We start from the raw sequence: 14,404 nt of genomic DNA on the forward strand, positions 1-14,404 counted from the left end.
CCTTATTCCCAATGGACAGTTTCACAAATTATGTCATGGGTTGAAACAACCTAGCTGCCTCCACTGTCTTCATTTGACATCATCCAATGGAAACAATTCAGATGGAATGAAAGAAGAAACACTATCATTGACGATAGGAATTAAGGGATATTAGCAACATACTAAACCTACTATGTTACACACAAGGTGGAAAAAATTGAAATGCACCGCTGTTAAGTTGCTTACTCTATTTTAATGAAAGCTGTAAGGAACAACTCGCTGTTGTAATACCGTAACTTAATTGAAGGTTTCAGATCACAACAAAAACTGACATGTTAACATTGGCAAAGTATGACACAGGTTCACACTCACCTAAAGCAATCTATTATTACCAATAACATAAATAGTTATATGCATAGGAACTGCCATTGGGGACAACTGTGATTGACGAGGTCATGCCACTGAATTATTTGATCTTAATAGAAGTGTTATTGGGTGTGATTTTATTATATGCTGCATGGAAACTCTGTATGTATTATGGGGACAATAGCAACAGTGTAAAGAATATGGAGAAACAATACCGCTCATACCTACTCTGATTTACAGATGGCTGTTGGGGCTTGTGGAAACCAAGCTATCTAGCCAGTTGTGGAAACTATCACTTATTTTATTCCATTTAAATCTTTTATTATGTGTGTACATTAGAGAATAGCACACCATGATATATTGTAAAGAATATTTCACTCTGGATATGTCATTGAGAATGTCACATCCTGGATATATTAGAGAGAATATCACACCCTGGATATATTATAGAGAATATCACACCCTGGATATATTATAGAGAATATCACACCCTGGATATATTATAGAGAATATCACACACTGGATATATTATAGAGAATATCACTCCTTGGATATATTATAGAGAATATCACAGCTTGGATATATTATAGAGAATATCACACCTTGGATATATTATAGAGAATATCACACCCTGGATATATTATAGAGAATATCACACCCTGGATATATTATAGAGAATATCACACCCTGGATATATTAAAGAGAATATCACACCCTGGATATATTATAGAGAATATCACACTCTGGATATATTATAGAGAATATCACACCTTGGATATATTATAGAGAATATCACACACTGGATATATTATAGAGAATATCACACCCTGGATATATTATAGAGAATATCACACCCTGGATATATTATAGAGTATATCACACCTTGGATATATTATAGAGAATATCACACCCTGGATATATTATAGAGAATATCACACCCTAGATATATTAGAGAGAATATCACACCCTGGATATATTATAGAGAATATCACATTGTGGATATATTATAGAGAATATCACACCTTGGATATATTATTGAACATATCATACCCTGGATCTATTAGTTGTTGTTGGAATAAGAACCTTTCTTTAGAATAAGTGGTAGCTGAGTTGCTATAATTTACCTCCAGGATCCAGAGTTAAATACTGGAAAACATCAGCAAGAATGTCACCCTCCGGAGCTCTATCCAGTACACCCAGGTGAGTGCAGATGGGCTTAGCAGAACTGTGTGCCTGTGAAAGGGGAAAGGTGGGTTGGGACCAGGTTGTGGGGTGGGCGGGGGGGGGGGGGTGAGGGGGCAACATCTTCAGGTGATGGGATTTGGAGGAAGGTAAGGAAGTGTCTTCCTTGGTAAAAGTGAGGAGGAGAGCAGCAGTAGCCGGGGTGAAGGTTGCTGTGTTCGCACAGAGACCCCGGCTGCCTTTAATCTTTGCAGTAATTAAAAGCTTGTCTCAATGACTTACTACTCAATCACTGAATCTCCAACCAGGCTTCAGCTGTGTGCAGCTTCACGGAGACTGTCCGTCCAGAAAGCGGATGTCTTAGATTTTGTCTTGTTTTTGTGTTGGAAAGTGAGTACCGGTTGCTTCAATGAGGAGAGTCCAGAGGGAGACACAGACAGACAGAGCTGGACTCCAGGCTGCTTATTGATTAAGTGTCGGAGTGGAGGGGAGGGGGAGGGGTTGATTTGCATTGATTTTGGGGGGGGGAGGTTTGAGATGGTCCCCCCCCCCCCCCCCACCCCAGCATTGCTACTTCCCCATCAATTGCCGCCGGCTCGGATTGAATGTGCAGGAGGTGAGAGGCAGGGCTGGCAGCTGCCGGCTCCTATTGGTGAGTGAGACAGAGACTGGCAGAGGGGCAGGCGAGCAGGAGGGCACTGCTGTGAGGGGAGCACCAGGACTGTCTCAGCATCCCAGCCATGTGTGTGAGTGTGTGAGTGTGACTGCTCACATCACCCGGACCTCTGGCAGTGTGGAGGAAGCCCCGGCTCTTGTTGAACCGCTGGATTACACTCCTTTCTAAAGACATCTTTGGGAAGGAGGGAAGATGACTGACAAGTGCAGTTTGTGGAGCGCCATCTCGGCGGCGGCTTGCTGCTTCTACCGGGGCTCCTTCATGCAAGTTCAGGTAAGGGTGGCACCCCGGATTAAAGAAGGACCCCCCCCCCACTCAGTTTGCCGTCCCTAAACGCAGGGGGTGCTGGCCCTCAGCACACTCTGCCCCCTCCCTCTCCCCTTGCATGCTGCTACTTTATGAATGGGGTTTTTCTGGTAGTAATAGTAAACGGTGCAATTCGTCCCAAGCACCCTTTGCCTCTGGGGTTCTCCTGCAGGGAAAGGACAGGGGGAAAGGCTGCAATTCCTCCGGGGGGTTGGCAGTATGTCTTTCCGCAGGTTTACCGTTTAAATCGAGAAAAATCCGCTCAGGTATATTGCTCACTGGAACGGCAGCGGAGAGGATGTGTTCCTGAAAGATGATAGTTGATGGGGCTGGGGTGGGCATTGCAGCTGATAGTGTCTGTGCAATTCCATTCACACATGCAAACAGCTACACATGGGCAGAGATACACATTGAGGAGACAGAGGTGACATAATCAGCAAGGAAGGGAGAGAAATAGACAGACACGAGGGGTTTATATCTAAGTATATCATTCACAGGGTACCCACACTAAGCAGAGAGCTGGCTAGAGGGTTAAAGATAGAGAGAGGGATAGAGAGAGGAGAGAGGGATAGAGAGAGGGATGAAAGATGCAGAGGCAGGTCCAAAGAGAAATTCAGACAGAACCAGAGAGAGGGAGTAACGGGCGGAGATGCTCTCTGACTCAATGATGCACACATAGAGGCTCTTACGGAAGGAGGGGTGCCAGTTACACAAACCTAGAGACCCTGGGAGTAACACAACGCTGCACACCCTCTCGACCCAGTGAGACATACAGAAAGATTTGTAAGGGCTTGGGCAGGTGTACGGAATGAACGCACAGAATCCGTGCTCAGAGTGTGGACTCTTTGTGCTGATGATCTTCCTGGGTGATGTAATGCAGTTAACTCTCTTCCTTCATGGCGTTATTGGGCTGTGCTGGAATTTGAAATATTATCCCTAAATTATGCACCTAGTTTGCTAAACTATGTCCGAGGTGTTTTAATGCTGCAGTCAGTTCTGTGCCGGAGGCAGTAGTTGCGCCGGTATCTGTGCAGTGATAGATCTGCACTCAATGACTAAAGACTTCTCACATGGGGCTGAGCGGCAGATACGGTGCACGGTGATGTCAATACTGTAGCAAGCGAGTGGGCGGCGGGCAAGGTTTGCACTGAATAGTTAAGTGAAGATGGAGGGACGATGAACTTGTAAGCCCCCCTCCGGCGCCTCTCCTCCCTGTCGAGATGGAAGGGGCAAAGGGGCAGAAGCCATCCCTCATGGCAAGGGGCATCAATCATCGCATTGACACTCTGATGTGCTGAAGTGACGAGTTATCCTGCAGTCTGGGGGAGGCAATGGTGTAGTGGTAATGCTATTGGACCAGTAATCTAGAGCCCTGAAGCAATGCCCTGGCGACACGGTTTGGAAAAATCCCAGCACAGCAGCTGGTGGAATTTAAATTCAATTAATAAATCTGGGATATAAAACTCGTCTCAGTAATAGAGACCATGACAACTATCATCGGTTGTGTAAAAACCTATCTGGTTCACAAATGTCCTTTAGGAGGAAATCTGTCATCCTTACCTGGTCTGGCCTACATGTGACTCCAGACCCACAGCAATGTGATTGATTCTGAAATGGCCGAGCAAATCACTCAGCTCAAGGGCAATTAGGGATGGGCAACAAAAAACACAGGCACATCACACACACATAGACACACACACACATAGACACACACATAGACATACACATAGACACACACAGATAGACACACACACACACAGATAGGCACACACACACACACACAGACACACACACACAGATAGGCACACACAGACAGGCACACACACAGACACAGATAGGCACACACACATATACAAATAGACACACACACAGACACAGATAGGCACACACACATATACAAATAGACACACACACACAGACACACACACAGATAGGCACACACACATATACAAATAGACTTACACACAGACACACACACAGACAGGCACACACACATATACAAATAGACACACACACAAATAGACACACACACACAAATAGACATACACACAGACACACACACAGACAGGCACACACACATATACAAATAGACACACACACAAATAGACACACACACACAGATAGGCACAAACACATATACAAATAAACACACACACAGACACAGACAGGCACACACACATATACAAATAGACACACACACAGACACAGACAGGCACACACACACATACAAATAGACACACACACAGACAGGCACACACACATATACAAATAGACACACACACAGACACAGATAGGCACACACACATATACAAATAGACACAGACAGGCACACACACATATACAAATAGACACACACACAGACACAGACAGGCACACACACATATACAAATAGACACACACACAGACACAGATAGGCACACACACATATACAAATAGACACACACACAGACACAGACAGGCACACACACATATACAAATAGACACACAGACACAGATAGGCACACACACATAAACAAATAGACACAGACACAGATAGGCACACACACACATATATAAATAGACACACACACAGACACACACACATATACAAATAGATACACACACACACACAGATAGGCACACACACACATAGACACACAGTCAGGCACACACACATATACAAATAGATACACACACACAGACACACACAGGCACACACACATATACAAATAGATACACACACACACACACAAATAGACACACACACAGACAGATAGGCACATAGACACACAGATACGCACACACACATACAAATAGACACACACACAGACACACACACACAGATAGGCACACACACATATACAAATAGACACACACACAGACACAGACACACACACACATAGTTAGGCACATACACACATAGACACACAGATAGGCACACACACAAATTGATACACACACATATAGATACACACAGGTGCACACAGATCCACACATAGGCACACACACGAAGATGCACATACATTGATACAGCCAGGCACACACACACAGACTCACACACAAATACACATGCACAGGTAGACACCCACACACATAGATACACACAATATATAGACACACAATCACATACACACAGATAGATAGGCACACACACATAGACATGCACACAAAGAAATACACACACACATAGGAATACATACATAGACACCCATACACATAGATACACACATAAGCACCCACACACATAGGGTGGGATTTACCCACCAGCCTGTTTTTCGGCAGCAGAGGCTGCTCGCCAGCGGGATCTACCGGTCCCACCATTGTCAATAGCCTATAGTGTGTTTCAGAGTGAATATTCCATGTGACAATCTCAGCAGATCTGATAGCATCTGTGGCGAGAGAACGGAGCAAACGTTTTGAGTTTGGACGACTCTTTATCAAAGAGATGGTGAGAGGCAGTGTGTGTGGACCCAGTACTGCTGCGGACTCTACCTGTTGGAACCCATAAGATAAAACAACCTATTTAATATGGAGCAGTTATTCAGCCAGACGGTGAGAAGGAGCTGGATTAATGGACACTATTGTACATACAGAGTGCTGACCTGTTTCCTATCAGCTCCCCTTACACCATCAGCTTCAGTAATTCCTCCCCTGCTGCTGTCGTCAGCATTCCGTATCCAAACAACGTGAAAGGCATTATTCTGTTTGCTGTTTATTGATGACCCTGACGATGGCTATTGTTCTTTAATTCCCTTAGTTGAGACCTGATGGGTATTCATTCTCTAAAAATCAGTGCAAAATTGTGGCTGGCACGCCCCAAATCCTCAGACTGTATGATCAGTTTGAGCAGATACTCTGAGTAAGCCCTCAATAGATGGAGATTTACCCCTTCAATCCACTCAGGGGGGGGGGGGAACGCGGTTTTGGTGTTCGGACATTAGAACAAGGAGGATGTTGTCCCATCCTTATCTATTTGGGATTATTTTGCCAACCACTCGAGACTCGCTGTTCCAGAAAGCAGTCTGGGTGGCTGGGCTGTGTTTCCATGGGTTTCCCAGTGGTCCATCATTATTATTATTATTGATGGGCAGCACGGTGGTGCCAGTGGTTAGCACTGCTACCTCATGGCACCGAGATCCCAGGTTCGATCCTAGCCCTGGGTCACGGTGTGTGTGAAGTTTGCACATTCTCCCCGTGTTTGCGTGGGTTTCGCCCCCATAACCCAAAGATGTGCAAGGTAGGTGGAGTGGCCATGCTGAATTGCCCCTTAATTGGAAAAAATGAATTAGGTAATCTACATTTATATTTAAAAAATGATTATTATTGATGTCAGTACTGACAGTGTTAGCCAGCTGCTTTTACTTCATGCTGGCTCATCCGACTTTCACTTCTGTATACTTCAGGCAGGGATCAGCAGAGAAAGATCACCAATGGGAATCCTGAGTGGCTCTCTCCTCTAACCCATGAGCACCAACACCGATTATCCACCGCTCTGATTTAAGATCAACTCACTCGACACAGATCAGGTGGGGTTACGGGGATAGGGTGGAGGTGTGGGCTTAAGTAGGGTGTTCTTTCCAAGAGCTTGCAGAGACTCGATGGGCTGAATGGCCTCTTTCTGTACTGTAGATTCTATGAATTGAACCTGGGACTTTTGTGCTGTAAATGATTCACCTTCACACAGGCTGAGTCGAGTTACGGTGTTTACACATTTTCAACACAAAGTGCTTCTCCCCACGTTAGCATTTTCTGATTTATTGCTAAGACCTTGCAATTCCGGTGCACGAGCCCCATGGAATGTCACTTGCCAGGGCTCCAACAGGCAGAGTCTGCAGCAGCACTCGGTCCACACATCCTGCCTGCCTCTCACCATCTCTTTGACAAAGAGTCATCCAGGCTCGAAACGTGAGCTCCGTTCTCTCTCCACAGATGCTGTCAGACCTGCCGAGATTGTCCCGCATTTTCTGCTTTTGTTTCTGTCCACCAACATTGCTTTTACATCACTTCGGGTCTCCTTCTGCCCACCCACCTTGGCTCACAACACAACCACGGAGCGTTTCCAAGAGTTGGGTGGTTGAAGGTGGACCAACACTACTGAGTGAACTCAGATTTGATCAGCAAAATGAAGAAAACACCTGTAGTCTACTGGAAATTGGTGACCACAGGTTATTAACCAAAAGTAACATTACAGATCCATGCACAGCAAAGTGGAGATAATTAGGTGGCACAGCGGTTAGCACTGCTGCCTTAGCTCCAGGGACCGGGTTTGATTCTGACCTTGGGTGACTATCCGTGTGGAGTATGCACGTTCTCTCTGTGTCTGCGTGGGTTTCCTCCGGGTGCTCCGGTTTCCTCCCACAGTCCAAAGATGTGCAGGTTCGCTGGATTGGCCGTGTTAAATTGCCCTTTAGGATCCAGGGATGTACAGGTTAGGTTACTGGGATGGGCTGGAGTGGACCTAGGTGGGGTGTTCCTTCGGAGGGTCGATGAAGACTAGATGGGCCGAATGGCCTCCTTCTGCACTGTAGGGATTCTATGATTCTAATTCATTTGAAATATTGGGGACGAGATTCTAATTTTAAGCCCAGTCATTCAGACATTTGCGGTCCTGATGCACAAAAGCTTCAAATCAGCTGCCGGAACATTATTATGTTCCTGGGCTGTTGGGCTGTAAGAAATGTGCTCGGGGGCTTGAGAACAGCTTCTAGTGATTTCATATCATTTTTATCCCCATACCGCACTGCCAGGCTGAATAAAAATGATCTTCAAATAGTAACAGTAAAATGTTACAGAGTCAAGAAATTACGGTTTGCAATTTCAGTTTAATACATTCATGAAAGATCCCTTTGTCTCTTTAAGGGGCACAAAATTGTTTAATAGGTTAGAATCGCTGCTGAAAGTGGCAAATGGAGGAATGGCAAATAACACACGAAACGTTTGCCCCTCAATCAGTGACATAATTTCTGATCTGTCGCTGGAAAACCTTCAGCGATTTTGTTGCAGGACATCGAAAAAAAACCCCGCCTGAAGTCATAAAGAGCACCAGTCTGAGAAACTCTGTCTTTTACACCAGTGCAGAGGTTGCATTCGTGAATAATTTCTTGAGACTCAGTTTAATTATTTCCCTTTTATAATCAGCTTGATCAGATGGAGTTTTTCTCTCCCAGTTATGATGAACTGGAATGTGCCGCCTGAAAGGCTATCAGAATCAAATTCAATAGTAATTTTCAAAAGGAAATTGGATAAATAATTAATCCCCCCCCGATTGCAGGTCTTTGGGAGGGGCTGGGGTTAATTGGATAGCTCTTCAAAGCGCTGGTACAGGCTCCACGGCCGAATGGCATCCTTTTGTACTGAGATTTTAGGGCGGTGTGACCCCCTCCCCCACAGTGATTCCCCAGACTGCCACAGCTCTGGGTGCCAAATATTTGGACAATCCCTCGATTAGTATGTGTGACACCCAACATCTTAAAGGCTGATGTTTTTCTAATTCACTTTTAACATGAAACTGGGTCCAGTCTCTGCATCAGTTCCAAAGCCGGGTTTTAAATGTTGAGGAAATGTCTGGCCGCCTTGCCTTTGTCTTATTGTTGCAGACATTCTTTCTGTGTCCAGGCTGCCCGGCCGGGGAAATCAGACGCGAGGGAAGCATGTTGCTGCTAGAATGACATTTCAGCTCCGAGCTAGCAGCTGTGCTGTGCTGTCTCTCTTGGCCAACGAGAGCCTTCCCTTTGTGGTAAACGGTGACATCATTTCTGACCAATGGCAGCGCTGTTCGATGACATCCAGAGAAGAAAGGAGCCGCCGACACACAGAGAGAATCCTTAACCCTTTCAGAACCAACCTTCCATCCACCTTGTCCAGCCCCTCAACATGCTCCCAGTTCCGCAGATGCACCTCCCAGTGTCTAGTTCAAGTTGTGCCCCCTCCCCCCCCCCCAACCTTTCAAGTGAAATCAATAGTTAATCGACTGTCTGGGGCATCACTTTTGAAGCCATCCACCTGATATACAGGCAGGACCGTACGTGTAGAGTCATCAATAAACCTGGAGTTAGTTATCGACTGGAAACTAGTCGAATTGTTTCAGATGACTTCGACAGAATATTTGATCCATGGGTTTACAGCTTTTTGAATAGCACTGTCTTGAAGTAATTCCAGATTTATTTTTTTTACATAGATACATATATGGCAGGCAGCACAATGGTTAGCACTGTTGCTTCACAGCACCAGGGACCCGGCTTGGGTCACAGTGCAGAGTCTGCACGTTCTCCCCGTGTCTGCGTGGGTTTCCTCCGGGTGCTCCGATTTCCTCCCTCAAAATCCCGAAAGATGTTCTTGTTAGATGAAATGGACATTCTGAATTCTCCCTCAGTGTGCCTGAACAGGCACTGTCGTGTGGTGACTAGGGGCTTTTCACAGTAACTTCATTGCAGTGTTAATGTAAGCCTACTAACTCCTGGTCCAGCTAGCGATGCCCACATCGGAAGAATGAATTTTGAAAAATTGTTTTAGAGACTGTTATTTTATGCTGGACAGTGAATGCTAGTGCAATGCTGCCAGTCCATGCACACCCCACTCTGCTGAATGGTGAGTTTAGACTGGCTGATTAATTGCTGTTACATTAGGGCTGCAGATTTATAAAGAAATTATGCACAGATCATTACAGAGAAATTCAGTATCCCAGACATGTTGAATTTGGTTAATCATCCTTGCCAGTTTTTATGGTAGTTTTCAGCTGGCAACTCAAGCGGTGAAGAGACTTTGGTTGCAAACTCACTGGATTGCCGGCTTCACTAGTATAAATGAATGGACACCATGCTCTCTGCTGGGGACAGTTCCTTCAGAGCTCTCCGCTGGGGTGAAACTGGCTGGGGGTAAGTGCTAGTTGCCTATTATGCACACCTGTGCCCATGCACAGTTGCAATGTGGTTTTCACCTCTTTGGCTGCAGTGACTACTCCCCTCTGATCGGCCCCCACCACATTTCCAGGCAGTGCATTTCAGTTATACCATCAGAATCTTCAATGGTGCTGTTTCTTCATTTGTTTCCTCTCGCTTTAGGTCCTATTCACTGAAAAGTGTCAGCCTTGGCACAGTTGTAGCCTTCGCACCTGTTAAATAATAGTTGTGGATTTGAGCCCCACAAGTAATTGAATGTATAATCTAGGGTAACTGACACTTCCTTGCAGTACTGAGGAAGTGCAATATAGTTGGGTGTCTGTTTGGATAAGATGTTAAACCGAGGGTCCTGCTGCTCTCTCAGGTAGGCAGCACAGTAGCACAGTGATTAGCACGGTTGCTTCACAGTGCCAGGGTCCCAGGTTCGATTCCCAGCGTGGGTTACTCTCTGTGCAGAGTCTGCACGTTCTCCCTGTATCTGCATTGGTTTCCTCCGAGTGCTCTGGCTTCCTCCCACAAATCCCGAAAGACGTGCTGTTAGGCAATTTGGACATTCTGAATTCTCCCTCTGTGTACCCGAACAGGCGCCGGATAGTGGCGACTAGGGGCTTTTCACACTAACTTCATTGCAGTGTTAATATAAGCCTACATGTGACAATAAAGATTATTATGATTAAAAGATTTGCTCACACTATTCAAAGAAGAGCAGGAGAGTTCTCAAGCTTAATGCCAATATTTATCCCTTAACTGTCACTTTAGTAAAGAACAGGTTTTCTGGTCACATTGTGGGAGCTTGCTATGTACAAATAGACAGTCATGTTTTTTTACATTATAACAGTGACCACATTTCAAAAGTGCATCATTGATTGTAAAGCTGTGATTGTGAAAGGTGCTATATAAATGTAAGTTTTGCCTCCACTAAACTAAGGGCTAAGGAGACAAGTGCTTTTCTGAAACCAGCTATAGGGAGGCAGATGACTTATTGTTGTCCATGATTTAAGTCTGCAGTTTTTCCCTCTAACTGAAATGGAAAGAACCAGTTCTCAGCTGAGCAAATCCCTCTACCTTCCTTTTGTAAAAGAAATGCAATTAGAATTCATGGGAGGGGGAGGCTCCTGGTGTAAAATGAAATTGGATCTGGTCTCTAACCCCATTAGCTGGTCCATCCCAGGGTTGTCAGGGTCGGCGGCAACATCAGAATGTCGCAGCGAGAGAAAACCAGGTTTGTCAGCTGCTTCCCTGCTGCTGCCTGGGTCAATAATAATCTGCCTAGGTTCACTTGACCGTTCCGGGAGATGTGTAAAGGCTGTTTGTATTGGTTCGAACAGGTCAAAACCTTCATTTCAGGCAATGCACTGACTGAGGAAAGTCAAACCCCAGACATCCTTTTATAAATGAAAATTGTTTTTTTTTGAGTAGATTATTTTCAGTTTTGTGAATTTGATGTGCTGAATTGAACTTGCAGATCTGAGATTTCACATTGCTCATTTCCTGGAACGGTCAGTGTTCCAACTCTGAATATTTGTACTTTGTGTCAATCTACAATGTAAACAAAACAGAATTAACACTTGAGTGCTTTATTACAAGGTGGATTCAGCACTATTAGTACTGGGAACCTTATGGTCAGAGTGGGTAGTTATTGGTAGTGTATAACTTAGAGACGTATAGCAATGGTGAGACTCTTGTTCTGTTACATGGCATAGGGGGATGAGGGGGGGGGGGATAATGCAAACAGTTTGAACAATGTAAATGTAGGGAGCTGACAAGTCACGTGTCAGCCTTCCACACCTGAACTACAGAGGTTTAAACGTGTCTGAGAGTCTAGTTCCACTGGCTGGGTGAATGAATGCAGCTCCCTCTACCTTTCCTGAGACAAGAAGCTTTGCTCCAAGACAATTCTTCCGACATTGGGAAATTTTTATGTTGGCTAGACCAAGACTATCAACAGGCTGTCTAATGGTGCATTAGCCCAACCCAACCTTGTCTTCACCTAAATTCCAAGAACATAGGAAGCCATTCAGACCTTGAGCTTGTTCCACCATCCAATGACATCATGGGTGACCTGCGATCTAATTCCATTTACCAACTTCAGCCATATCTCTCAATACCTTTAGTAAACAAAACTCATACCAGATTTAGCAACTGATTGACCCAGCATCAATTACTATTTGCTTACGAGTTCCAAATTCTTTTTTTTCCAATTAAGGGGCAATTTAGCGAGGCCAATCCACTTACGCTGAACATCTTTGTGTTGTGGGGGTGAGATCCACGCAGACACAGGGAGAATGTGCAAACTCCACACGGACAGTGGCCCGGGGCCGGGATCGAACCTGGGACCTCGGCGCCGTGAGGCAGCAGTCAAAGTTCCCTATTCCTAGAGATCCCTTATCAAGTTTGCACCAGTAAGTCACTAGACAGTAATCTGAAGCAGAAATGCCCTCTCCCTTACCACACCACTGAATCCCACCTTCCTTAAACCAGGAAGTTGTGAATAACTGAGCCACTTTCACTAACTCCCTGGCTAAAACCAGCATGAGCTAGAGATCAAATATGCATCTTTCGGCACAGTGGGCAGTGGATTTCTCACTGTTGCAGGAGCGGTGTACTCTTTGGCTTTTGTATATTCCTCTGTTCCAGCCTCTGTAGTTTTCAGAGACTGTGATTTACTCAGGTTATTTGCCTCTAGTTTGGAAGTTGCTGCTTGTTGGGTAAGGTATATTCATGATATAATTAAGAGTTGCCAGGTCACTGTGCCAAAAGTGATACATCGAAACGCACTGTGTGAATCACACTCCAAAACTACTTCTACATATTTCATGCAGCTGATTGTGAGGTTACCATAGTAACTGCATCCTTCATCACCCTTGGCTCAAAACCTGGCAATTTTAGATGCAGGGATGTAAGCTTTTGTCTCAAATCATCGGGTCAAATGTGATTTTATTACTGACAATCATAAATATTCTAAAGGCAGGAGCGTGTAATCACTCTGGGGCGAGGAGGGGGCTCTATGTGGGTAGATGGTCAGTAGGAAGACTGAAGGTTGGTTTTGAATGACAAGGCCAAATAATTCACCTGCAAGATTTAAATTAAAACACGATTTTGAGCCAAATGGGCCCATCATGTATTATTTAAAAGGCAGAAAGTACCAGAGTGAAGTGGAGAGTTGGTCATAAATAAAAGAATAGAGCTGCTTACTGCTCAGCGGGTGAGTCAGGAGTGATGCAACAAAAACAGTTCCTGTAAACTCCCTACATAAGTAGCAGTGCCAAGATGCAGGTTTTGTTAACAATTTATTGGTCACTGTCCGCATTAAGTTTGCACATTCTCCCCGTGTCTGCGTGGGTCTCACCCCCACAACCCAAAACGATGTGGTAGGTAAATTGGCCACGCTAAATTTCCCCTTAATTGGAAAAAAAAGAATTTTTAAAAACATACATGTTATGTACACCAAGATACCAGACACAATATTATTTTTTAACATTGTATTAAGTGAGACTGTAATAGAAGGACACTTTTTCCCGTGAAACTGAAGGAATTCTTCAGCTTTCCAGGGATGACGAGCGCCACTCCTGCCCTTTTATAAAAGGTGCTGATTGTGTAGAATTGGCCCTCTCTCTGCTGTGTGTGTGCAGGGCCAGCAGGTGCAATGTAAATGCTGCAAGTCCCCAGGGACTGATAGCATTACAGCAACTTCCTGCCACTGTCGATATTTCTCACCCTGTGTGCATCGCTCTCTCTCATACACACAAGTAACTGGGTCCGTTTCCACCACCTGCAGCAAATTTATCAGCTTCCATAATTTAATGATTTTTTTGTTTTGCAAAGCAGAAGTCACAACTTGGATCCTACCCCTTCCCCGCTCTAATTTACTGAAGCAGTCGAGGCTTTTGCCTGCCATCTGTAAGGTCGCTGCATTTTATTGGGGGTGGGGGGTGAGTGAGGTGTGTGGAGGGGAGGGAAGCTGCCTGCTTAAGGCTTGCGGTAAAACGCATTGTGATGAGGCGCGACTGAGCTAGAC

The 14,404-nt window shown here is 45.0% G+C and overlaps 1 protein-coding gene across 8 annotated transcripts in view; it reads left to right on the forward strand.

The window, feature by feature from the left end:
• Positions 1-14,404, forward strand: part of LOC140399238 (SH2 domain-containing protein 3C-like) — a 204,665-nt gene that overhangs the window by 151,501 nt on the left and 38,760 nt on the right. Inside the window, exons 1-2 of one of the 8 annotated variants that reach the window (XM_072488653.1) lie at positions 2,159-2,476; positions 6,892-7,014. The exons of 6 other annotated variants lie outside the window; for them this stretch is intronic. Coding sequence is in view for 1 of the 2 variants with exons in the window: in XM_072488651.1 (XP_072344752.1) it covers positions 2,396-2,476 (81 nt within the window). In the remaining variant the exon portion in view is untranslated. Of the gene's footprint in view, positions 1-2,156; positions 2,477-6,891; positions 7,015-14,404 lie in introns of those variants that run through there. One more of the 8 variants, XM_072488651.1, reaches the window with a different exon arrangement.

The sequence above is a fragment of the Scyliorhinus torazame genome, chromosome 22 (assembly GCF_047496885.1).
Source record: "Scyliorhinus torazame isolate Kashiwa2021f chromosome 22, sScyTor2.1, whole genome shotgun sequence".
In the NCBI taxonomy this organism is placed as follows: Eukaryota; Metazoa; Chordata; class Chondrichthyes; order Carcharhiniformes; family Scyliorhinidae; genus Scyliorhinus; species Scyliorhinus torazame.